At 38.6% G+C, this 15,701-nt stretch overlaps 1 protein-coding gene across 3 annotated transcripts in view; it reads left to right on the top strand.

The window, feature by feature from the left end:
- Orc5 (origin recognition complex subunit 5) overlaps positions 1-15,701 on the top strand; it is a 55,724-nt gene that overhangs the window by 30,993 nt on the left and 9,030 nt on the right. Inside the window, exons 12-13 of one of the 3 annotated variants that reach the window (XR_005872953.1) lie at positions 457-504; positions 3,643-3,710. Coding sequence is in view for 2 of the 3 variants with exons in the window: in XM_040735150.1 (XP_040591084.1) it covers positions 457-504; positions 3,643-3,753 (159 nt within the window). In the remaining variant the exon portion in view is untranslated. Of the gene's footprint in view, positions 1-456; positions 505-3,642; positions 3,754-15,701 lie in introns of those variants that run through there. The other 2 variants (XM_040735150.1, XM_040735151.1) reach the window with 2 other exon arrangements.

Raw genomic sequence — 15,701 nt, 5'->3', positions numbered from 1 at the left:
TTACTAGTCTGTTACTACTGAGTCTTGAGTGCTCTAATGTTCTCTGTCAGGGTATAGTATATGAATTAACATCCTCCTTTAAGTGATGAATATGTATGCATTTGTTTATCTTTGAAGTTGTGTTTTATAGCAGTGAATATGTAGTTCTAAAATCAGTGTAACAAAATCTTTTAAGAATTATCACCACCGTCTGTTGTATTTTATAACTTCTATGTGTAAAAGTAATCCTGCATCCAGTCTAGTCTAAGTCCACCCTAAAGCATATCATAATAAGTAAAATAACAAGTAATAACATAATAAAATGAAATTTCTAAAAGTCATTATATATATATATACACACACACACACACAAATATATATAATTAGCATTGTGTAAGCTATCTTTTCAACATTTCAACAAAGTGTCTTTTCTAGTTGAAGCTTCTTAATCTAAAATATTATTTTTCTTAATTTCAGCATCATGGGAAAATCAAGAAAACTAACTTTCTAAAGAAACATGAAAAGGTATTTATGTTTTAAATTCCCTTAACCTAAGCCGGCCCATTGGTGGCGCACGTCTTTAATCCCAGCACTCGGGAGGCCAAGGCAGGCAGATTCCTGTGAATTCAAGGCCAGCCTGGTCTACAGAGAGAGTCCAGGCCAGCCAGGGCTGCAGAGTGAAACCCTGTGTCCAGTGTGAAGAAAGGGATCCCAAGTGGGATAGTTACGAGATTTCTCAGAATAGTTGGATATTCAGGTCAGTAAGCAGATGGCAGGGTGTTCAAACCACAGTTCAGAACCATGCTGGCTTCTGTGAAAATCTAGAAACGCTCAGTTGTTACACTCACTGAGAACTTTCCTCAGGAGGCTAGTGAGTTCAGGGAAAATCAGCGCACAGACCCTTTAGGGGTAGACAGCCCCAGCTCCACGTATGGCATACCCAGTGTGCTGCGGACCCACTGACGCCTGTACTGTACTGTTAATGCCATGAGTTGTCTTCACTCTGTCCTAAAGCAGGCTAGTACACACTTCTCAATCACTGCTGTATGTTCAGGACTTCAAGAGGCAAAACTATTTTACTGTCCTTACCTTTCATTGTTACTGCTGTAAAAAGGTCTACTCCCTTTTTTGATGTCTGTATTCTCTTGCTCAGCAGTTTGCTTCCTGTGTTATTGTTACAGTTGTGCTGTATCTGGTATTAAATGTCTTTATTTTGAATTAGTTTTGCTTCTGGACATTAACTATTCATATGTTGCCACTCTCCCTTTACCTGTCTCTGGAGACATTGACATTGTTGTCCCTTTCAAAGTTGTTCCAATTCATTTCCTTTGGTCTCTGTATACTTTATTCCAAGCTAATTTCTTCAGCTCTGTCTTCTCTTTGGTTTTGAGGAGGTTCAGTTATTTCCCCACCTCTTATAGTTTGAACTAGACCTACAGGAAAGCCTTCAGTTGTGCCCCTGCTTTCTCTAACTCAGAGGCATGTGATTAGAGCGTGTTACTGTTTTTGTAGACCAGTTACAAAGTGACAGAAATATTAAACGACACAAAGCAAAGCTTGAATACTAACAGACACGGTATACTTCCTGTCTTCACCGATAAGGTGCAAATTCCAGCAACAGTGAGACATTTACACTCTTGAATTGACAACGCTGACAAGAATTGATGATTGTAAGTGCAGTTGACACTATAAATCAGTGTAAAACAGAGCCTGCCTACTCTGTAGGTTACAACATCTAATCAAATTGAATATACACTGCAGAAAGAAACAGAACAAAAATACAAATCCCAAAACTCTGGACTGGCTTACCACAGCAGAATTTTGCTTGTAATACAAGTGAATATGAGTTAAATGGCTTCTTACACCCGCTGTGATGTCAGCTGGTAATACAAGTGAATATGAGTTAAATGGCTTCTTACACCCGCTGTGATGTCAGCTGGTAATACAAGTGAATATGAGTTAAATGGCTTCTTACACTCGCTATGATGCCAGGTGAAACACAGTGGCCTCTGAGGTTAACAGCAAGGGGACTCAGTGGTTTGAAAAGTTTTCTCTTGGAAGTTCTTGGCCACTTCTACTCATATTCCGGAACTCTATCCACCTGTAAAACTGGATAAGTACTGAGTAGTTTTTGTTTCTCTGCCTATATTGTGTAACATCTGGATTTGATAAAATTAGGTAGTGACTACATTGGTATTTATTGTTTAAACCTCTGTACTTTTCTAAATGTTTGAAAGTATTTGGTAGAAAAAAACACAGATTTAAGAACAGGAAAATAATTTCTAACTGTAAATAGCTGAAGTGAATACTGCATTTTATACTTTGATCAGATTTTGCTTTTTTGCTTACAGTCATTCTTCTTTTAAATACTAAATTTACTCTCATGCATGGACTTTCCCAATTACTTTCCTCTGTTGATAGGAAGTCCTTAGATTCTTAACCTGTTTTTTAAAAATTATCTGCTAATAGAATGGAATTTCAAGTATTGTGATTTCCTAATGACATGATTATACCATATGAATATTAACTTTCAGAGTTTTTCAAGTTTTTATAAATCTTAAATTATTTCAGGCTGGCAGCTTATTCACTAATCATACAGTTTTATTACTTCACTAAATTAAGATGGTACCTTTAATTATCGATCTTTTTAAAACTGTGTTCAGTTTTGTTAAACTGTATTTAACTCTTTTGAAACTGTTCAACTAAATGTTGAACAGGTCTATTTTTGAGGAGTTGATCTGAAGAGGGGTTGTGGGAACTGAGTAGTATTCTCTAGTCCAGAAATTACGAGACTAGTTTGGGGGCCTCGGGGATAGCTCAGCAGTTACGAGACTAGTTTGGGGGCCTCGGGGATAGCTCAGCAGTTACGGCCACTTGGTGCTCTTGCAGGCTGCTTGAGTTGAGTTCGCAGAACCCAGATGCTGCTTACAGCTGTCTTAACTCCAGGGAGTCCAACGCCTCATGAACCTCCACAGACAACTGCATGTCTCTCTTTGGTGCGCGCGCGCGCGCGCGCACACACCCGCATAAAAATTAAAAGTTTTGGTTATACATTATCTTGAAAAATCATTTGGCAGAGTCAGCAACAGGATAGCAGTGCTCAAGACTGCAAATGTCTGAGCTCTTTTGTGTTTATTGGTACAGAGAAATTCTAAGATCTGGCGTTATCTGCTCAAGATAGAGCCCTTCAACATGGAGTTGGCAGGGGATCTTGACTCCCCCTAGCTGGGGATTTCTAGGAAATTGGTATTTGCTGGATGAGGGACAGACATTTCTTCAGTGGTGAAGGCCACTGGTAACCCTTGCCTGTGCTCCTGTAAGTAGTAACAGTGAAGCTCATTGTGTTTACAGTTACAGTGTAAGGAAGGCTGGGGAGGGAGAAGAGGATCTGTAGGCACGGGAGGGTGGCAACACAGTGTAGTGAATGGGTGTGAAAATGGTCAACATGCCTTATCTGTGTATAAAATGTAATGAGACCTACTCTTGTGTGTAATAAACATGGCAAAGGATAAATCATGATATCGGGCAATATTTTAAGGACTGTAGGTTAAATTTGTTAGTATGTTTGAGAGAAAAACTGTAAATATATTACTACTGGGATTTGTAGTGTAGAAAGCATATGTTACAGTATAAGAAAAAGTTCATGTTCTCTTTTCTTTATAGACGAGCAATCATCTCCTTGGACCAAAACCATTCCCACTGGACAGATTATTAGCGATATTGTATAGTATTGTGGACAGCAGAGTGGCTCCAACAGCAAATATCTTTTCCCAGGTAGGCCTTGTTTGCTCAGTAAATGTTAATATTGCAACTGGACAGTGAATGTTGTTCTTAGTAAGTAAGCCCCTTGTATGGCTCAGTTTGGAATTCATAGAAAAAGAAAGCAATGACTTGTGAATGAGCATGTGAAGGCCTTTTCTTGTTATTATTCAATGCAAAAGTAGTTAATATCTGTTTCTGTTGCATTTACATTAAATTATGTTTTATAAGCAATAGAGAAATAATTTCAGGTATACTGAAGATGAGGTTCCTTGTATGTCGGTATATTCTATTTTAAACATGGGGCTTGTATACCCTCTGCTTTGGCATCTGTGGGATCCTTCAACCAAGTCTCCTGAGGATGCTGAGGGGCAGCTGTAGTGGAAATTCCAAACATAGACTCTTTGGGGGTATTTACAAGGATAACTAATGAAAAAAGCAATTTAATGTTTCAAGGGTGTTTTTGTTTTTTTCAGTAAAGGAATTTTAGAAATCAGTGCTGATTATACAGGTGTCTTTGTCTTGTTGACTAAATTGATGAATTATAATATATAACATGATTTCATGAAAACATTTTTAAAGTATATGAAAGTGATTTATAATGTCTTTATTTCTCATAAATATACTTTTCAGTTGATGTGCCCTTTTTGCTGTTTGTTCTGTTTTCCAGAATAACTAAATTTTTAGTATTTCACTAGGTGGCAACCTAAATCCAGAAGCAGAAGATGAGGGTTTTGGTTTGGGGGTTTTGTTCTTAAGTAGTTAGGGTGTCTTTTCTCCCCCATTGACATTTAAAGAAAATTCTGTAAGTATAATCATACCAGATTTCTTCAATGATTCACAAAGACTTAGCATGTATTATGGATAGAAAAGACAAAATGATGTAACTGGCGTCTCAAAATACAGTCAGATATGCAGTAAGCAGTTTGTGTTATGGTTGGTAATGTATAAATAATTAAATTTACATCATAATTACTTCACTATAAATTTTACCTCAGAATGGATGTCACTCTTTGTCATATATGATGATAGTTTTTAATTCATTAAAGTAAGACTTAAAGTACATAAATAGATAGCAGTCTCAACACTCTTAGCATTGGATCTATAGCATTGTTATATAGTCAGCATTTATAGAAAATTAGTATCTGCATGAGGGTGCAGTTGAAGAAAGGTATTCTAGTCAGTTATGTTCTATAAATATCAGATGCTAATAATTTAAAATTTTTAATTTAGTTTTTATCTGTGTTAGGAGAGATTTTTCCATATATTTCTAAAACTTGCTGTGTCTGAAGTTATGATCGTTGTTTGGTCAAGCACAAGGCTGTGTTAGTACCTTCCTGCTGGACTCTTCGATTATGACAAGATCTTGCTATGTTGCCCGCAATCCTGTTGCCTTTTCCTTCTGGGTGCTGGGCTCCTAGGTGTCACCACGTGTCCAGTTTTTATTACTGCTGGCAACTTTCTGCATCTAATACACATGGTTTTTTGTTTGTTTCTACTACTACTACTATAGTAATTGAAATGAACAAAGTCAGTTTAGATTGAAGAGAAGTTAGAGAAAGATGACTTCCAAACAGAAAAGAAACAACACTACAGTGTATGTGATTATAATTCTTAGATGCCCCCAAATTCCTTTTTTGAGAAGCAAGCAAGGATAATTAAGGGTGATTTTTTTTTTAATTCCTTTTGAAAGTTTGCAACTTCTTTGTTGGAGGCGGGTGGGCACATGAAATAGTATTAAAAAGCTGTAAACGAATACTTGACACTGGGGGGGGTTACATAAAAATAGTATTAAAAGACTGTAAACAAATATGTGACACTGCTCTTGAGTGGCTTAAAACAGCAAATGGTGACTCCTGCGCTGGGCAGGTAGTTACGAAAGATGTGGCAGCTAGCATGGAGCTTGCTTGGGAAGAGTGAGCCCATTTGTTTTTGTTGTTCTTTAGTATTTCCAATTTGCTTAAACAGTACTTGTTGTGCAAAAAGGAAAGGAATGCAATCAGTTGACATTTGGAATGGACACAGCTTAGAGATGTAGAAAGAGGGTAAACAGGACAGAGTAATGGGGCTAAGCTACAGCTAAACGTCTTTCACCTGTTGTTCTAGGGGCTTGGCTGCCAGTGAATGTGGCTGTGTCATTAGAGTGGTGGCCTCTGTGGCCATCATTGTAGCACAGGGCTGGTGGTGCTGTTCACAGTGCTACCCCACTTACCTTCCACACAGCGCACCTCCGAGACCGCTCAAGATGCTAGGTCGTCTTACTGGGTTAGAAATAGACTTACAAAACACTTACAAATAGTCAGAGGTTTCTGATGTGGAGATTTCCTAATTGACCTGGGGTTTTGACTATGCTAAACATACACACCAGTCTTTGTGTGTTTATTACTGGTTCTAATGTACTTAGAAACAGCTTGGCCCAAGGTGTGTCTTTATCTGTCAACAAGCAAAACACTTTTCTTTCTTAGAAGTGAAAGTCATTGACCTTTTTGTTATCTCTTCTCATTAGCTCTTTGTATTTGTAGTGTTTCAGCTATTTAAAGCATATAAATGAATATGCATGTGTTTGTTTATAAAATCTTGTTAGGAACTTGGTCATTCCAATTATAGGATAGAAAAGATGGAAGAAAGCATGGGGATAGGTATACCTAGACTTAAGGATTTGACCTTTGCTTTTGCTTGGTCAATAGATTATCCAAGAAAAGAAAAAACGTGCTATATTCAAGAATAAAATTTGGCAGGTGGGAGCCACATCCCAAAGGAGGCTGCCTCACATTCCCCTTTTGTTGGTCAGCAGTGACTCTCAGTGCCCTGTTCTGTTTCTTTCTCCCATTACTCTATGTCAACTGTACACTTGCCCACCAGAAGCACAATTAAAACTTAAACACAAGAAATGTTGTAAGTACACATCAGCCATGCCATTTGTACCGAAGTTCTTATTTCATATCAACACTAGATGGCAGTGCTGTTGCATTGTAGCTTTAAATTGAAGTAGAAACCAGCTTTAACTTAACATTGTCTCTGATGCTTACAAAGAAAGTGATTTTTAAATTTTCTACATTTGGTTTGTTTGCGTGAAAGCAGAATGACTTGTGCTATGTGTATTCATGCATGTGAATACCCTTTAATGAAAAGTAAGTATGAATGGTAAAAAATTAGGTTGCATGTCTATATGAGTTGATAATATATTACTTTTCTGTTTATTATATTAAAGATTTATTTCATAATAAGATGCTATTTTGTAGCTTGATTTAATGCTACATATAACAATTGATCATTTATGATGTATATTTAAAGTCATCACAAAGACAGATTACTTTTATTTAAATCTCTTCTATATTGAAACTAGAAATCACATCTTAAGGAAGATTTACGATTTTGAGATCTGAGAATAATTCATGATGGTCATTGTCATGGGTGTTCTGAGTTCACTCGCGGATGTTTTTGTGTCGAGATGAGTAGGCAGTAGTAGCAGCGCATTGAACATCCTCAAATGTGTGAGTGTTCAGCTTTACTGAACGTTGACAACATTTTAAATGTTTTGGACTTTCAGATATTAGTCATGCCTAACTTTTATTCTTACATACCTTTTAATCACGATCATGAGTCTGTTGTGGAGTTCTCATTATGGTAAGTGCAGCGTTCCCATGGTGGGTGCTGCTGCCGACAGACTTACTCTGGAGTTTCATCACCTTCTTCTTTTCGGTGCCCGGGGGATGGGTGTGCCACACCACAGCCATGCAGCAGGTGGGCAAAGCACAGCCATGCAGCAGGTGGGCCACACCACAGCCATGCAGCAGGTGGGCCACACCACAGCCATGCAGCAGGTGGGCCACACCACAGCCATGCAGCAGGTGGGCCACACCACAGCCATGCAGCAGGTGGGCCACACCACAGCCATGCAGCAGGTGGGCAAAGCACAGCCATGCAGCAGGTGGGCCACACCACAGCCATGCAGCAGGTGGGCCACACCACAGCCATGCAGCAGGTGGGCCATACCACAGCCATGCAGCAGGTGGGCAAAGCACAGCCATGCAGCAGGTGGGCCACACCACAGCCATGCAGCAGGTGGGCCACACCACAGCCATGCAGCAGGTGGGCAAAGCTCCAGGTTTGCCTTCACAGTTTGAATTTGATGACATGGGGCTTTTGAAAGCCTGAAGCACAGTAAATCCGCGTTACGATTTTTAAATTTTTTTTTATTTCCTTCATTTGATGAGAAGTGTTGAACTTGTTTGGAAATTTTTGAACACTTTGTTTTTTAAAGCAGGAATACAAGTGCAGTTTTTTACAATTGTCACATATCACTCATTTTAAAGTATTAAGCCACATCTGCTTTATCTTTTCCCCAAAAGATGACATTGCTGGCTTAATTCTAAAATTATTGGTACAAAATTGTAAAGTGATTTTGAAAAGAAAAAAAAACATTGAATTGTACATGTTTACAAAATTTTTGGAAAGTAAATTTAAAAAAATTTATTATGTTTCTTCCATGTAATTATTTAACATGATAACTATTTTACTGTTATAAAGATTTGCTACAAATTAATAGTACGAAGTGGTTGAAAGGTTAGGAAACAAATATAATTATGATAAAACAGTTTCATGCACCATGCTGACAGTTATATTCAGTTATGTGCAATTTCTGGGTGATTTCATATTGAGTTGTATAGAATTTAATAAAAATATTTAGAATTCCCTGTAGTTTATTTTCCTTGTGTGAACATTAATGAAAATATTTTAGAGCATGAGTTACTATACAAATTTTATTTCTTAAAGTAGATGTCTCTACGTTCTCTGTTTTTAGTTAACATTTTTAGGATGTATTTGCATTTATTTGCCTTATTAAACATTTAATCTTTTCTCCCAAATGTTCAATAAATTGTATTTAAATAACCTTAATTTTTATGCTCATCTGACTTGTTTTATTAGCTAAATAGGAGGTCAGGAAGCAAAATGGTCAAAGTGTATGAAGCAGGCTCTCCTGCGCTTAATCACCAGAACTACAAGCAAGAGTCTTCTTGTCTAGAGGACCTAACATGTTATTTTACTAAAGCCAGAGCTTTGACAGTTTCCGTCAAATTCAAATAGACATGCATTGCATTTGCTTCATTTTCCATTGTTTAAAGGAGTTGTTTAATATTTTTTCAGTCTTGAAGCTTATAAAGTTTATTTTAATTGACTTAGATTTCAGTCAATACTTTTCCCTGCTTGTAATTAATTTCTCTTTATTTAAAATGTCTTCTAATAGATATTTGTGTCAGTTACACTTCAGGCACTGTGTTGGGTGAAGAAAATAAAAGGAAATAAATGTGTGTATGGCTTCACAGCCTTTTCTGTGTTGGTGGAGATAGTTTATTCTGAGAACAGAGCAGGGTTGAAGGTGAGCACCTATGCTCTGCGTGCTCTCAGTGCTCTCAGTGCTCAGGGACTCAGAGTTTGGAAATATCAGCGGTCCCTGATGTTTGATAAGTCAAACCCTCGGGTGTCTTCTTGGAGGTGAAAATCTGTTCAGTTTTCCTTATGACATGCCTGGAGTTTGTCTTTTCAAAAGTAATTCTCTTAGTACTACTATAACACTTTCTCTTTGTTTCTTGTTCACCTGGCTGGTGCCAGCACCATGTCTTAGTAATACCTCACCCAAGTGCTTGGTGCTCTTCACGTGAATTTATGTAAACGACAGAAAATGTCTAAATGCTAACATTCCTAATCTTTCTATATCTCCTTTTCCCTCTCCTGAGCCACAACAGATTTGTGTGGCATTCTACTCCATGCAGGGTAATGGGAGGCTTACTTAATGTTCACTTTGCTGATGACTAGGTTAGCAGGGATGCTGTTTGAAAAAGGCTGGCTCTTCTCTGGCAGCTAAGAGCACCACCTGAGCTCAGCCTCCGCTAATGCAGCAAATGGGATCTGAGATCTACTACTTCCTAGTGTGGGTGTACACTGCTCCTCTCTCTTCCACCGCTGCAGTGGGTGCCGATCTCAGAAGACTGAAAACATAAAACACAGCTGACGAGGGAGTCAGTGCAGGGGGGACGCAAGTATTTTATTAACAGGAGAAAGCACTTACACACGAGCTGGGAGAATGAGAAGCATGGCCGGCTTCCAAGAGAGGGCTTTTGCTTTTTTCCTGATAGCCTTACCTGTCCCCGCACCCCAAAGGGTCGTGGACAGTATTGTGGGCTCACCCCTACAAACAACATAGTTTGGGGGTGCTCTATGGTTAGAAATGGTGAATTTGATCAATGATTGTCACTAGCTGCCCTCTTCTTGTCATAAGGAATGCTAATACTGTCTGTTACCATTATGCTACTAGCTCAGGATAAAGGGCTGTCTTTCTTGTCCTCATTTGTAAAAGAACTGTATTTTTTCCTACTCTATTTTTAAATTTCTTCAGCATAACTACTTTACCTTTGTGAATGTGGCAGTCCAATTCTAGGTGTTTTTACCAATCCTAGAAAAATGGAACATCGCTCAAGGGTGACACATGAATTACTGCCTAAGGGATTAAAAAAAATCACATAAATTGTGCTCTCTACTTTTGTATAATACATTGGTGCCTTATGTCTTGTAGGCAATATTTTATAACCACTTTTTTCATTATATCACTTCTGATAAATATGCCAAATGTGTTTCTATTATTTATATTTGGTGGGGGATTATATTGAACATGGGTACATTTTATTTAACATGACACATTTTTGGCTGAAAATATGGTTTGTATAGATGTTTTCTTGCAAATGCATATTTAAGAGATTCCACACTATTAATATAGTAACTGTATAGACAAATCTATACATTAGAACTAGATGATTTTGAGGGAGTTAAATAAGTACTGGTTAGGGGACAATTTACTGGTGATAATCTCCACTATGTAAATGTGTGCTGTGTTTATACTTTACATGTGGACTTGTAAACGTATGGTAGAAGAATTGCTGCTGCTTCTGGGGGTTTCCCTTGACAGCGTAGTGCACAGCTCGTTGGAATTCTCTTGGGAGGAGATTGGCCACACCAGGCAGCCATACACCTGCTGCCCAAGCACATTCACAGACTTCTGCTGCCCATTCATAGACATGCTACTACAGGAAATAGTGAGTTGAATTCTTAGAATGGTAGGTAAACGAGCCCTGGTTATTCAGAATAAAAACGAGAGCTTATCTAGAGCTGTCTTATATAGCTGTCTCCCTGTATCAAGTGCCAGTTAAATGTTGATGGTGTATGGACTATGTTTGTATAGCCCTTATTTTATATGCCTACATCTCAGGTTCTCCATCCAAATTATGTATCTCAATATCTCAAGCACATCTTATCCTGATATGATAAATCAGAACATTACTTAAAACTTTTCTGTGGAGTTTCAGCTTTAAATCTTAAAACTGGCCATAAAAATAAACAAATTTTCATGTTAACAAAATAAAGTAAAACTGCTAATCTATTCATTCACTTCCTACTGTGTGTGTAAAACATGACACATTGCTAGTAAAAAAGTAATGTTTCTAGATCTTACTTTAGCAAATGGGAAATAACTGGTGAGCTTTTCTTTTATCCTGTTTAATTGACCATATCCAATATGCTTTTCCTCCTAAATATTAACTGTATCCTTTTTACCACCTTATAGTTCCTGCGTCCTTGGCTGCATCAGCTCTTAGCCCACACCAGCTCTCGGCTGGGCTCTGTCTCGAGGCTCCTTCTGTAAAGGCACCAGCACAAACCGAGTTCTAAAGAAGCAGCTGTCAGCCGCAGAAACTTTCTTACCAGGCCCTGTTCAATCTGACCCAATGTTGCCTCTTTGTTTCTCCTCCACCCTCCGATGTCACACTCACTTCTGTCTCTGTATTGCTGCGCATAGTGCGCTGTCACTCTGATGCTTCAGGGTCTCTCCCTAATGACACATCTCAATAAGTCTACACTTTGCCCCATTTGCTATTGGTTTGATCCCTTCTCCAGAATCAGTGTTTGTGTTCACGCATATCGTTAACAGAACGCTCACCTCACACCTAATTGCTGCCTTGTATTGTGTATTTTTCTACAGCTTTCCTGAATGTGTAGACTTTTTTATACACAATGTCCCTAATTGAATGACTTCCCAGTCTCCCTGTCTGTACTTTGGATCCTCTAAGCTGCTAAAGGTTTCCAGCCATTTCCAGAGATTAAAGGCATTTCTTTTAGTTCCTTTGTTATCTGAGCAACTTTCTCCTTTTGGAGCTAAAGCAAACAAGCAATAACCGCAGTGACTGAAGTTCTCTGATAGTGTTTGCCCATCATCTCTTCGTAGTGCTTCTATCTACCCCTCGTGTGTGTGTGTGCGTGCAGAAGTCTTAAGCCAATCAGCTAAGTTATGGCACAAAACACCTTTGATACCAAACCAATTATGATATTTGCTGAGTTGTGGGGAACTCATACATTGACACTTCATGTTAAGTTTATTTAAATAATTTAATGTTTTGGATCATACAGCTTTTCCAGAACAGTTAGAATATGGAGTATCTCATAAATCAGTTGGCCTATATACTGTCCTATAAAAATATTAAAATAATGAGCCTGTTAAAAATTAATTACAGTTGTAAATTGATTTCCTTTTGTTGGCACAAAGAACAGTTTGTTAGCCCAGGAATAGGTTCAGACTGTTTTTACATTAATCGCTTCCAGCTGAAACTTGTTAGTGACTGCCTCTCAGATTAAGAAAACAACCCTCACTGTGGCACATGAACTCCTATTGTTAAGATATAAATAATTAGCTCATTTCCCTCAGGATGAGAACAAAGAATACAAAAATAACACAGTGAAGATGAACTAAGCAAATACTGCATGCTCCATTTAAGATATAAGTCAAAAATACTGTGCACAGATTTTCATTTTTAAGTTTTCTTTGTGAATATGTAAGAACTAGTTAAAGGAAAAATTATATACTTCAGTTTTTAATATTAAAATTTTACTTTTAGTTGACAAAATTCTGCATATGTGTGAGATACAGTGTGGTAATTTACTGTGTACAGTGTATAAACCAGGCAGTAATTGTGTATTTCCTTACATGCTACCCATTTATTTGTGTTAGGAACCTTTGTTCACTCCTCCTCATTATAAACTACCTGATGGGGGAGTCGTTGTGCCATGTGATGATGAAGCCATCCCTCCTGTCTAGTTAGATGTTGGTGCTTGCTCTCGGACCTTCTTTCCTAGCATCATGCGACTTTTATTTTACATTCTACCTTTGCAAAATCAAATGTCTAGCTTCTATATATGACAAGGACCTTGCAGGATTTGTCTTTTTGTGCTTGACTGTTGAACTAATATCCTTTAGTTCCACCCATGACACAACAAATAATAGAACACTTCAGCTTTTAATCAGATTATTTTAAGCTAAGGTAAAATAAAGTAGAAGCAGTGCCCAGACTCCAAAATAGCCAGGTAAATACTATTTATTTTGTTAGCAAGATGCTTTTAGTTTATAGGCCTTTTTGTATATCCCTGAACTGAGGTGGAAAAGAAATTTTTTATTTTGAGGAAAACCATGGGTAGCAACACAGTTAAGTACATATGAGGTAAAGTAAGACATTAAAGTCTGGAGTGATGGTTCAGGGGGGAAGACCCTGTGTTACACTAGCAAGAAAACCTAAGTTCAGATGGCATCACCCATGCAAAAAGATGGGTGTGGGCATACAAGCACACACAACCCCTACACAGTTGGGGTTGAGACAGGAGGATCATTGGGCTTTCCAACTACCAGCCTGACTCCAGGTTCAGTGAGAGCCTGTCTCAAGGAATAAGGTGGAGATTGATGGGTGAGAGCCCAGACATTAGAACCAGTAGCTTCCAAGCCGGTGCTCTTCTGCTCTTAACTCGGTGCCAAGAGTAATGTAACTAACCTTGCTGGCTGTTCCTGAATCCGGAAAAAGGAGCTGCTTCTAATACTTAATTAGCAAAAATTTAGAGAAATTTAGGTTCCTAGCACGGGAGCTGCAGAGAGCCTATATAAGTGTCACATTCCATTTTCCATGCCACTAATATCCCATCTTACTAATAGTAGTAGGTAGTTCTCTTAGCTCTTTTTCTGTGTCTCTTTAGATGCCCTTGATTCAGTCTTGAGGAATGATCCAGACCCTGTCTTCTCATGTGCCTTCACTGCTGTCCCCTGACCGGGACATTTTGCAAAATGTCCAGCTAAAAAGATCACAGTCAAGAAGTTGACATTGATCTTATTCCAGTTTCATCGCTCTACATTTAATCACTCTCTGTGTGTTTGGGGTTGTGTGAGCTTGTTGCTGTTGTTTGAGGAGAAAATATATTTTCTTTTGTTCTGGTACCAAGGATCAAACCCTGGGGATACTCCACCAAGCTACTCCTTCAACTACATCTACTCATCTTTAAGTACATCTCTGTATCTTTTTTTTTTTTTTTTTTTTGGTTTTTCGAGACAGGGTTTCTCTGTATTGTTTTGGAGGCTGTCGGTCCAGCCCAGCCTCGAACTCACAGAGATCCGCCTGCCTCTGCCTCCCGAGTGCTGGGATTAAAGGCATGCGCCACCACCGCCCGGCTCATCTCTGTATCTTTGGTTAAGCAATTTTTTTCCCTCTGTAGGTTTGCATATTTATCACCACAATCAAGGTACAAGCCATTTTCATCATGTTAAGGATCTGCCTACCCTATTGACAGATGTACCCTTAAATCTTCCTTTTCTCCCTAGCCTATGGTAGCTGCGGCCCACCTTTCATGTCTCAGTAGCTTATTTGTGCCTGTGATCAGGTGTGCATTCTAGAAGTCGATGTTAGGAGTCTTCCTCTGTCTTTCTAGCTTACTATCTGAGGCAAGATCTCTTGCCAGGTGACTACAGTAGCTAGCCCTCAAGCTCTTGGGATCCACCCATCTTCACATTCTCCAGGATTGCAAGTGCACAGTGCCATGCCAGCTTTTTGTGTGGGTGCTGGGGAATCCTAACTATGTCTCAGGTCCCTTATGCTTGTTAAGCAAGCACTTTACCCACTGAGCAGTCTCCCCAGGCCCTTTGTTTTTATTGCTTAGTACTTTACGATGTGACTTATACCAGGGTTTAAACATTAGCCCATTAGACATAGAAGTTATTTGAAGTCTTTTAGTTTGGAGGTGGTTGGTGGAGGTTGTTATTTGACTTTTATAACTGAAGCTACTCTGAAATTTAGTGTGCAGGGTTTTATGTGAAGCTGTTGACTTGCTCTTCTACTTAGGTCTTTATAGCATTCTTTTGAATACATGATGCTGTTAAAATTTTGTTGTGGAATGGAATATTTGTTTAACTATATAAAGATGTGTTGTATTTGTTTACCTTGCCTGCCTAAGGCACCTGATTGGTCTAATAAAAAGCTAAAAGGCCAATAGCTAGTCAGGAGGTATAGGCGGGACTTCTGGGCAGAGAGAATGAGTAGGAGGAGTAATCTAGGCTTCAGAGAGACAGAAAGAGAGAGAAACACCAAGGGCCAGCAAGCCAGACACAGGAAGCAGGACATACAGAATGAAAGATAAAAGCCCCAAGGCAAAACATAGATAAATAGAAGCAGGTTAAATTAAGTTAAAAGAGCTCGTGGAACTAGCCTAAGCTAAGGCCGAGCATTTATAATGAGTCTGCATGTCTTTATTTGGGAGCTGGTCAGCAGCCCAAAGAAAATTCCAACTGCACAGTTTTTAATCAAATATTAGACTCACGAAGAGATATGCATTTTCTACCTATCTGCACTCTTGTTATTTTTCAATTTGATGTTCAATGCTCTTTTTAGACTTTAGTTTAAAGAATTTCCCTTGGCTTTTCTTTAAAGGTAGGTCTGCCGGTGGCAGAGTCTCTGATTTTCTCTTGTTTAAGACTGTCCGTTTCCACTTCATTTGCAAATGATAGTTTTGCCAGACACAGACTTATCAGTTCATTTTCACAGCCCTGTGTTCTGTCCATAGGGAGAATAAGGCTGACCATAAACCTTGTTCCTGGCCTGCACACC

The sequence above is a fragment of the Mesocricetus auratus genome, unplaced genomic scaffold (assembly GCF_017639785.1).
Source record: "Mesocricetus auratus isolate SY011 unplaced genomic scaffold, BCM_Maur_2.0 Super-Scaffold_100043, whole genome shotgun sequence".
In the NCBI taxonomy this organism is placed as follows: Eukaryota; Metazoa; Chordata; class Mammalia; order Rodentia; family Cricetidae; genus Mesocricetus; species Mesocricetus auratus.
This window is presented reverse-complemented; position numbering and strand designations above follow the sequence as displayed.